The sequence below is a fragment of the Cinclus cinclus genome, chromosome 3 (assembly GCF_963662255.1).
Source record: "Cinclus cinclus chromosome 3, bCinCin1.1, whole genome shotgun sequence".
Taxonomy (NCBI): Eukaryota; Metazoa; Chordata; class Aves; order Passeriformes; family Cinclidae; genus Cinclus; species Cinclus cinclus.
Window position 1 is genome coordinate 82664960 of NC_085048.1, and position 11626 is coordinate 82676585.

The 11626-nt window shown below is 34.7% G+C and overlaps 1 protein-coding gene across 1 annotated transcript in view; it reads right to left on the reverse strand.

Moving 5' to 3' along the window:
* The window catches only part of BTBD9 (BTB domain containing 9), a 102121-nt gene extending 91029 nt beyond the window's left edge, over positions 1–11092 (reverse strand). The window contains exons 1-5 of the mRNA XM_062490335.1: positions 10958–11092; positions 5829–6039; positions 4933–5296; positions 3084–3348; positions 1052–1271 (exon numbers count right to left, since the gene is read on the reverse strand). Coding sequence (XP_062346319.1) covers positions 1052–1271; positions 3084–3348; positions 4933–5296; positions 5829–6039; positions 10958–11039 — 1142 coding nt within the window. The 5' untranslated portion in view covers positions 11040–11092. The remainder of the gene's footprint in view (positions 1–1051; positions 1272–3083; positions 3349–4932; positions 5297–5828; positions 6040–10957) is intronic.
* Between the last annotated feature and the right edge of the window lie 534 nt (positions 11093–11626).

Genomic DNA, 11626 nt, shown 5'->3' on the forward strand with positions numbered 1-11626 from the left:
GTTGCTTATACCTTCATAGATCTACTTTTTGATCCTTACAAAAAATAGAAGTGAAACAAATTTCAGTTGAACTGAAGTAGTAGAACTTCCTTGAAAAAGTTAAATAGCTAAAATTAATGAAATTGGTTTGGAATTATTAGTAACTAACTCATACTTAAAAATTGATTTAAATTTACAAAAAAAACCCACCCTAACTAAAAGTTTTATATACACACTGTTCTAGAATAACATGGCTTAGCTAAAAAAGCATAATGCAACTGTTCTGCAACACTAAACTGTTAGTCTGGAAATAATAAAATTAATGCTTTCGCAGAAAGGTAATAAGGTATATAATAAATGTATAAGTAGCTTGTTTTATTGTTTTTTAACAGCTAATAAATATCTGCTGAGCTGTCCACTAAACTGAAAGATCTTTGGCACGGCAAGTTACAAAATTAACATATTAAATTCGTCAGATAAAAAGAATCTTGCAATTTTTCTACTTCAGCGGCCTCTCAATTGTTCAAATGAGCCTAATTTGAATTTTTATACATTCCATAACAATGTAAAGTAGCTCAGTAACAACTAGCTACAGCACCTATGACAATTCATATTTCAGCAGCCTAACCATGAAGTGGCTTCTAATAACTACTGTAGTCAGTTAGCAATTCACATTCTAAATAAATTTTATTACCTCTGAACTACAGAATCATTTAGGCTGAAAAAGACCTCCAAGATCAAGTCCAATCTTACTATCAAAGTGCGCAATTTCTTAACAATTTTGATATTTAAAAAAAATGGAACAAAAAAAGAATCTTAATAATGTTTGAAATGAAAATACGCAAAAATATTTAAATACTTTAATGTAGTTTAACACCTCTAAATATGATCTGTTGTGTAAATAACCAAAATTACATTTAAAACTCAGGTTGCTTTCAAATAAACCTTGAAACTGTCATCTCCAGCATTATCATGCTATTTCCATAAAATATTTAATTTATCGTTTGCACTGCTACATTATCTCCAGTTCAAAATGCATTCCTTTTCCTTTTTATGTCACCTTGGCACCTACCGACTGTCTCTGTCCCACAGGAGAATTCGTATGTGGTTGATTATTGAGGGCTGGCCTAGTTTAATCTCAATCCCGGACCGGCAGTCATCGTTGATCGGGTGGCGAGAGAATCCGTGATCCAGGTCGTAGTTCTGAGTATCTCCATCCAACAGAGCAGACTTCAGCTCCCCTTTTACAACTTGTGCTCCATATTTCATTGTTGCGATATTCTCCCCTGGTACTAAGAAGAAAAGGAAATAACTGCTCATATTTTACACTCTCATACTGCAAATTAGATGCCCTGAATATCAACTCTATTCGATCAGAAAAAAGATTTATTGCTAGTATCCTTGCTTGGCCATAAACACATGCTCTAGGGATAAAAAATGGAAAAAGAAAAGAAGATAAAAAAAGAGGAATTAAAAAATTAGCTTCAATTTTATTTGGTATCTCCTACATGTTTCATAGTAATAAAGCTGTGATAATTTACTATTACGTAGCAGCTATATTCTCAGTCCCCTTCATGATTTTAACAGAGTTCTGTTGCAACTGTCAACTGTTGTTTGCTTTTGGTTTGGGTTCTATTGGGTTTTCTTTTCCCCCTAAATGGAAGAAACTTAAATGTACAAGATGTGTATCTAATGTTCAAGATGCATCCTGAATTTGCAGAGTGGTTTATACAGCAATAAAGCCATATATGCTCCTTTAGCAGCTATGCAAGCTTCCAGTACCCTGCAAAGCTAAATGAACTCAAGTGAAATGGGAAACTTCTAGCTACTTGGGCTTTAAACTGACATGGAAAAGCAAGTTTTTTATTCCACCATTTCACAGTAAGAAGCCTGTGTCCTTGGAACAGCTTTCTTCAAGCTAACTGGGAAAAACAATCCCTAACTTCAATTATAGAACAATACTCTGTAAACTAGCCTCTTCAAAAGACATTTTTAACAGCTTTGTTCAAGGAGAGATCCTAGAAAATATGATCTGAAAACTAAATGATGAAAAGCCACCCCAAACTTTTCAGGCAGATAGACAAGAGAAGCATGAATTTTAACAAGGTGTTAAAGATCTGTCATGTAAAGAACAGAATTTGAAGTGGTAAGTGGTTGTCAACATTTCCACAAATAGAAAAAGTTTCAAGATCCTGAATGAGTACTAAAGCAACAAAAATTCTACTCTCCAAAAATCTACAATTAGGAGAATTTTGTTGTGGAGATAAATAACCAGGAAAAGAAGCCAGAAAAGACCATTTGACCTTATTCAAATTAATCAACTGTAGTGTCAACAGAACGTCTCACATGAAAAGATTTTTACAATATCCTAATATTAAACTCATATGTTTAAATATTAATAACTATAACTTCTAAGGAAGAGCAATGAGACTATGCAGTTCTAAGATAGCAGTAATTTTCAGGGCTCATCATGCATGACTGAGAATACAGTGCAGACTCCTAAAGAACATTTAAGTTTTTTCTTTTCTATGGGTCAAATTCACACATTAGATGGCTAACAATATATTTTTAAAGCTTAAGTGTTAGATACTCTTGTTGAATTAACAGAGAGCACCGATAAAAAGTCAAACACAAGGCTTCTTACACTTTTCAGGCTTCCATTAAAATGACTTCAGAGACTTGTTTAAACTATTTAGACAAGCATGTAAAGAGTAAGAGAAAAGTTGTAAGTAGTAAATTATGAAAGTGTTTATGAAATAGAAAACAAGTCACTATCAACATAAAACCATTTAAATATATCTCATAGCAAATTCATTTTTATTTTCAATTATTTTGTAAAACGTTTTCTATTAAATTAGAACTTCCTCTAGGAAAATGGTATTATATTCGTGTTTGAGCAATATCTGAGATACAAAGCAAGAAAATAAGTGACTAATATCAAGAAATAAAAATGACATGAACAGTTATACAATGTGATGTTTCATACTGCAAACCTTTTATAGCACACAGTAGTAGATGAAAACTTGAAGCACAAATTAACTATATCTGCCAGACAACCACAGTCACTCAATGAGAAGGAAACAAACAAAAAACTTGATGCTTACTTAACATGCCCCTGTAGTTGAGGTCCATGTCCCGACTCTCTGAACGAATCTTAATGGCATCTAAGATGGCATCAGGTGATAACAATCCAGAAGGTCTTACAACATTCAGTAGCTCTGTTAGACTCATTAGTGGCAAACGTACTGCTTGCATGATTTCAGCGTGGTTTTCCTTGGGGTTATGTTTACACCAGTTCATCAAAGCTTGGAAAATGTCCTTTTCAGGAGCTGCAAATGAGTCTCTCAGTACAATACTTAGAAGAGCAGTCTGAAAAAGAGAAATAAGAACAAAAAATGAACCCCCTAAATAAACAGAAATTAAATTGAATTTTATTTTTTTAATAAAAGGAAATTAAAATAAGGCAAAAATTAATGGCTATTTTAACTTGAAGCTATTAAAAATAAATTCTAAAGGCGTGACTCCCTGAAACTGTAGCTTGTTTTAGTTACATAAGAATTACAAAATCCATGACCAAAATAATGAGCAATATTACAAAATCACTAGAAGAAACTGAAATGTAGAGAACTAATCAAATCAATATAATACCATTCAGCAGTCCAGATTTACTTTGGAATACTACAAGAAATTTGAGAACTTGGCAGTATAGCTCAAAATATTCCGTTAAACTTAGGTTGCTATAAGACTGCTGATGAGAAAAAAAAGTGTTGCTTGGAATAACTTTTTTTAACCATTTCTAACTGCTTGGGATTTCTCTTCTGTCACAATCTTTCTCGCTGTCTTTTGGTACCAACTAAGAGTCACCAGTTAAAATCCAGTGGCTCTTACTCATGCAGGAAACCCACTGGCTGCAAAAAGAGAACAAAAATAATCAAATAGCTTTTTGATTTTCACTTAACCAGCAAAATAATCAGGAGCTTGTCTAGAAAAAGGAAAGATTTCTCATATATACCAGGACTGTCTATGCAAAAGAACTCAAGTGTGCACTTCCTGATTAATTGTATTTGCTCATTTTTATATTGATAATACGCTCTCAGAGCTCAGATTTAACAAACTGCACGTGACAAAGTACAGAGAGAGAAAAATTACTTTTTTTCCTTATACAACAAGAAACTTACAGTAGTGTCATATACTCATTCAAGGAGCAGACCCTTCACAGCTTTTCTCCTAAGTAAAAACACTTTAAAAACCCCCAACTAAAGCATAATTCATTCAAGGTTCTCCGCTGCTTCATAGGAACACTACTTGAAAACGCTCTCACTATTATGTCCAGCCCAAAGATCTCTCCAGAGTAAGTACAAAATTTCAACTTCATAGAACAGCCTGACTCAGTCACAAATATTTATGCAGCTAACAAAAAACACAAAAAACCCAAACCACCCTACCACACCACCATATTCTGCAAGTTCAGAACATGATGACAATCACCAATACAAATCATAGTAATGTCCAGAATGCTTTAGCTTACCCAGCAGAAAATTATCTCTCACTGATGAAGCCTATATCAAGGAATTAATAGAACAAAGTATGTCCTGTCATATTCAAGTCTATATTTGACTTCCCCTCTGCAGTATTCAGAAGCCAAATTATATTATACCAGGAACAGATTAAACAAGACAAATTAAAATTAGATTGCCTGCTTCCATCTTTTAGAACACTCCATTAGATATACTGTGTTTAGCTATATTGACGGGTCAATACCTAAAAAGTTCAGAACAGATTTTCAGTTCAGCTTGTCTTGAATACTTCCAACCATCACAGTTTCACAAGTATAGAATAACTATGAACTCACACAAGTTTTTAATTGGTGCCCCATTAGTATTTCATCACAAAATTGTATTACCATTAAAATTAAAAGTCCTGGGGAAAAAAAAATGCAAATAAAATATATACCTTAGAAAGTGACAGGAAGCCTTCACTGGAGAGCACCTCTTGGGCATTTCTATCCATGAACATACAGCACATAAAAGTTAATTTGGGAAGAGAATAAAGACTGGCAACATCAAAAGTCATACAAACATTCTGAATATTAAGTATTGTGCAAAGATACTCAGACGTGGAATCCTCCAGTTCTGGGAATCCGTATTTATGCGCTAGGCTTAGAAAGTCAAGAAGAACCTCCTCTTTCTCATCTCGTAATGTAGCACGACCAGTGTAAATATACTTCAACAGCATGGTAAATGCTTCTGCAGTGGTGTCCTGAAGAGGAATTTCTGCTTCGGGCTGAGATTCTCTCATTCCTCCATACAATAATGCTCTATAAGGAAGACAGCTTAGTTTAGTTAGTAGCTTATCCCTCTGACAAAATTCACTGGAATATTAAATGCATTTCTATTGAAAAATCCCAAGCTCCTAAAAAAAAACATGGATTAGTATTACTCCTAGTTTTAAAGTATATATTCTAGTCTGTGTCAGCCAAACCTTTTCTCAATTCCAATTCATCAAAATGAAACTTGCTGAGTATATTCCATAGAAACACATCATTTATACTCCGAGAAATTAAAACAACTTCGCATTAATACTTTCCTGTTCTCAAGTTCTCTTTCTCTTGAATTTGTGAAACTACCTTCAAAATCCAATTTAATGAAGGTCAAAAGAATAACACTGTGACATGGTATTTATCTTTTTCTATTTGAACACAATGATTTGATGTGCTGGGAAACATTCACACAGAAAAGGTCACACTCAATGGACAGATGATTACACCCTGAAAAGTTCACAGAGAAACAATGTTTATCTCATCTCCATAAACATTTCCTGTGAGCCTGTCAAAAAAAGTCATACTTCACCTGAAATAATGGCATCTAGCAGCCAGGATCACTCTGTGTGCCGGAAAACGCTTCTTCTCCACAATGAAGGTAACGTCGCTGTATTCCTCCCCGTTCATTAGAGCACCAATATGCTCTGACAGAATGTGAACGTGGTCAATCTCCCCCACCGCCGTGTACGGACGAAGCGGGTGGCTGTTACTCATCTTGGAGGGATGATGATACTGGTAGCCTAAAGGACAAAGAAAAAAAGCAGTATTGTACAGGGCAAAAATATTATGAATAGCAGGCATAAATGCAATAACAAAAGAGTGTCTAATCTAAGTAATCATATATTACAAGAAAAATTAAACCAAGATGCTTTCTATGAAAGTTCATTTTCAACGAGACTCAACAGTTTGCACCAACAACTCTAGCTAAGTATTTCAGAGAATTGTCACCCTGTTATTCAGTCAATTCGTTTACTTAAACCAAAAAAATTTAAACAAAGGGTATTAAAAACTAAACTATTTTACATGATGCTACCATTAGAAAGCAATTTCATCTGAATTAAAATGCACATGCACAAAATGGAAATAAGCAAGGTGACCAATTAAGCCTAGTCTTAACTTTCCAGTCTGTATTAGAATCAGTGAAAAATGAAAACTGTTTTTGCAGGTTTCTAGTCAAGTTTCCAGAATATGGAGAAAATAATCAGGATAACTTTTAATAAATAACAAAGTCTGTCAGAGAAAAAAGTTTAACAATGTACAATTCAATTTTCTTGTTCTTTACACTCAGTTTTCTTGATGACTTCTTGTTCTCTCATATACATATATATATGAAAACAAACCCCCTAATAACTCTCAGTCATAAAATTAGGAGATCGCTTAATGTAGAATATAGATAATAGAATATAGATAACATATATATAGAATAAAAATACAGAATATAGGTTTGTCATATCTTCTACAGAATTCTTTTGTTTCTTCTTCTTTCATTAAAGGTTTTAGCTTTTTATGGTTTTGGTTTATTTTGGCAACAGAGGCTTTCTGTAGTCTCAATGGCAAGAGCATCCAAAAGCAAATTTAGGTCTTACATTGGCTTCTACTGTTATACTCCAGTTAACTTTTCTTTAAAAAGAGGCTGGCTGTTTTAGGTAATGACCATCCATATCTTCGGAGACATCTTCCCTGCTCCAGTTACTAGCCACTTTTCAAAATGGGCAGATACGTAGTGCTGAAGAAAGGTGTTGCACCACAAGAACCAAGAAAATTATAAGGCTATACCTTGCACATACCTCACACAAATCTTTTAAGTCAAATATTCACGACAGAAATACACTTATAGGCTCTATTGTAAAAATACTATGAGAAAATGTAAAAAAAAATCCAAACAGATGCACTTGGGGTGAATTATTATTTGCACTTTAACACATAGAAATGCTTTACCCCAAATCAAGATACTATGGAGAAACAGTCTCAAAGAACTTCAAATGAAAATTTAAAGAAAGTGACAGAAAATAAAATTTAAGAAAAATACAGCATATTAAATCAATTTATTAAATAATAGATCACAGCACAAATGGGAACAAATCCCCAGGTTTCCACTGGCTGTCTCTGTTACTTGAATTAGAAGCTGTGTCCCTGTGTAGCCACTACAGCACAAAACCAGCAACACTGGCCAATATACTGGAGGCAACCTAACCATAAGTACATAGAACACTATACAGTCATTCTTCTATCCTGACATGAAAGCAAATTAATTTTCAGGTTTTCATAATAACAGACTATTCTTCCACTTGCATTGGTTAATTTACAATTAGTTAAGACAATTTAGATTTATGCTATATACATTTTCAGTAAGATTTGTTTTCTAACAAGCAAGATTAACTTACTTAACTTACTTGCCCAGCAACATCTGTTTGCACCAGCAGTACCACTTATCACAACATAATTCTTTGAGAGTTTATAGACAGAGGTAAAATTGAAATGTCCTCAAAATAGAAAACTTTTTGTAACACTGAGGGAGGATACAAAAAGATGTCTTTGTTACTTGTTACTCAGCTGCAATCTCAGGTCTCCATACTCCTGGAAGACTTCCATACCACACCCATAATTGCTGTTGTTGATCTTCATTTGCAATAGTCAGGCAAACCAACTACATGTGAATTACACATCATCACAGAACTCAGTATTACCTCTCTTCTGCTAGTTTAAACATTTATTTATTAGGGAAGCTACCTTCATTCGTGTACAAATATCAGCATATCTTAATTTTTAAATCTCATTTTATTTTCAACTTTTTTACTATATTCTACTTCTTTGTTTCTCTTGTCTTTAAAAAATGAGAACTGGTACTGTCTGAATAAAACTGAGAGACTGTAAAAATAGTGAAGACAAAGGAATGCCACCAGCTGCACATTAACTTTGCTGTCAGTAGCTGTGGACATTGTCATGTGCCAATAGGGTGAAAAGCTCAAAGAAAATTGTTTCTATTTAAGGTTAAATAAACAAAATCAAAAGCACACTTCCCTCTCAAGAGTACATAAACCTCTGTCTAAACAAGTATCCAGTGATTATAAGAGGGCAAAGTCTGAAATGGGAACAGTTGCTAGTGACCCAAGGATGCCCAGTGAACATCAGGATGCTGTACACCAGCAAGCAATGAAAGTAGAAATTTAGGTATCACCCTGTGTGTAAGCAGCAAGGCAGATTTCTTCTGATGCTTAATGCTCTCCAAACTGCTGGTTCCATGTACAATTCTAAACCATCATCAGTTTCAAACACAAACTTGTTGAGCATAGGAAATAAGGGACTCAAATGATGGCGACAAGCCGAGGAGGTCTTTCAAATGCTTGAATGACCCAAAGTGTTGGGCACTGTCACCTTTACAAAACCATGTTCAGGCCTTTTCTGTGCTCTATGGGTACCACCAGTATATTGAAGAAACACACCAACCAACTCATCTATTGTCTACTAGTACAGGCTTCCAACACAAGTTTTCTCTGTATTGTGGATTTTTCATACAAGGCAGACCAGTGAGACAGTCCTGTCCTCAAAACATAGAACCAAATAATACATGATTTCATATCTTCCTAGGCTGGATGAATTAATGGTACAAATTCAGGCAACCCTTGTTTGAGGAAGTAAAACTTAATAACCACTTTAGCTGTGCCAAGTTGCTATGAGCTCACAATTTCCCTGTACAGCTAAACACATCTTTTTCTAGTTGTTATTTGAAAGTACTATTTATAATTTTTAAAAAAGATGAATGCTGCTAAGAACTTGGGCAAATCCCTTCCTGAAGCTCCCTCTGGCATCTTCTGTCATCAAACAACATCACTTTTTCAGAGAATACAGATGCTTACTCTTCCTGGCAGTCAAAGAACATGCCATTTACAAGCCTGTTGCCAGCACCATAACCTACTTCCAGGAGGTATTCAGAGCTAATTAACTGCTTCAGGAGTCAGCAGCTGCAGCTTTGGTCATGACACAGAAACAAACAAACAAAACAGTCTTCTCAGAGATTTTGAGGCACCATTAGAACCACAACAATCTGAAAAGGCATTTGTTAAGTCCTAAGGCCTACAAATCACTTCTCTGACCTCACTGGAAGACACACTATCTGGTGGCCAGCTTCAACACTGAGCATGTGAAAAATGCAGTGTAGTATTTATGACATAAGGAAGTATGCAATACTACATAATGTGTGTTTTGCCTGGAGAAACAATCACCCCTCTGAACTTTCAGTTTGCTGTATTTCTACTCAGTAGTCTATCCCACATATGTTATGTGAAACAAAAACATGACCTAGGAAATGCAGCGACAACAGCAATGGCACCCTCTCTAAACAACTCTCAGTTGCAATGAAAGATCAGTATTCAGTCTCTTCCCTCCCTCATTTAGGCCAACCCTCAAGAATCCTCTGAAAAGCAGTGCTGCTTCAATGAAACATGGAAGTGTTGTTTCTCTAGCAGGTGTAGAAAACTGAATATAAGAAAATAATCACAAATTGAAGAAAAATCTTATACAACATGAGTGAAAAATGTTTACATAACTGATAGCTCCATCAAAACTTTAGAAGCAAATGCAAGTAAACAGATTATTGCTACAATTACTTTTTTTCATGCAGTAAGTACAGATTCTAAACACTGAGCAAATAATTTCATACCCTTAAAACAACTAATTCCAACATCCTCTAGTTTGTGCCTAGGAAGCTAATACTTTTATCAGAACTACACAAGGAGAATGTTCTTAAATGTAATTCTTTTACACTGCTCTTTTGTCTAAAAACTGGTTCTCAGTTGATTGGATGGTACTTGAGTAGTACTTTAATTTTAAGTAATTCATTACATCATAATTACTTCATAAGTTGTAAATAAATTCCAGTAAAATATTACTTTTGTTTCAATTGCTATTACCACAGACTCCCAGAACATGATAGGTGTAACAGTAACACTACTGTACAAACATCACTGGCTCAAATCACATGGTTTATATTTTCAATGGATACACGTATTTCTTTTTGTAAATATATGATCTCAGGAAACAAATTCTCAGTAAATACTTCAAGATTCAGAGTGTAAATACCTCGGTTCTGTCAGAACCCTAGCTCCTCTGCACTTCTAAGTAACAATAACAAAGTTGAACCTGAGTGAAAATCCTAACAGAAATAAACCCAAACAAGTTTTGATACTTTGTATCCAAAAATACAAACTACATAATCAGTCCTTTACTACTTTATAAATACATAATATGAAAGGTCAAGCAAGCGCAATTCACAGAACTTCCAAATCTCATCTCCTTCTGTTGTGAAAGGACTAATAGGAAAGCAGATGGTAACATTAAGGGAAACGAACCACACCATCCAATCACAGCATTCTAAACAGCAATCTAGTACCAAAAAACGTTTTGACTCAAAGCATATGGGAAGTTGTGCCCTGCTCATCTGCAAACACATTCCTGTCACTTAAGTGCTGCAGTGCTAATAATTTACATTCCACGCAGATGCCTTCCTGTCACAGAAGAGAATGAGTAAGTTCAGCTAAGTACAAAGAACAATATACTCGGTGCAGATTATTTATTAATACATATATAGAATTAACCTGATTAAAATGGCATACAACGAAAACATTAAAAATCTCAAGAAAACACATCAGGAACACTCACCAGGGAAGTTGTCTGAAGACCTACAGTGAGCGTAGCCTGTAGGCAGATTCCCTGCTTCTGGGAAATTAGGGTTCTTCGCCATTCTGAACAACAGATAGATTGAACAGCAAGCTCATAGAAACACTATTCAGAAACATCCAGCTGCACAGCAACAACTGGACCATTTCCTGGAACAATGCATGAAACACACACCATCAGAATCCGTGAGCACAAAGCCTTATGAAGAAAGTCAGAGAGGTGAGTATTTCTCAATTCAACTTTTTGCAGAAATAAATTTTTTAAAAAACCTTCGGTATAATGGGAAAACTTATAAAAACATTAGAATTCAGGAACAGTATTTCTGTTTGGAGTCATCATAACTTAATGTTGACCATTCATATTTTTTACCATCACAGAAGGTAGTAACATGTTGCCATATTCATTATAAGCCAAAAAATTCCATCATGACATTTCTGCTACAGCATTAATGTCCCTGAAAACACCACTTTCCCATATGGGTGTCCTAATTAAACCAGGTCTATACAAACTGTACCACACATATTTAATTGCCTACACAGACAAAGTTATCCAAGTGTTCTTGCATAGCTAAAGTTTTGGGGATACTGTTTGGATTTTCGTGGTTGTCTTTTTTTTTTTTTTTTTACAAAACTTGGCAGTTGCGGATCTTTA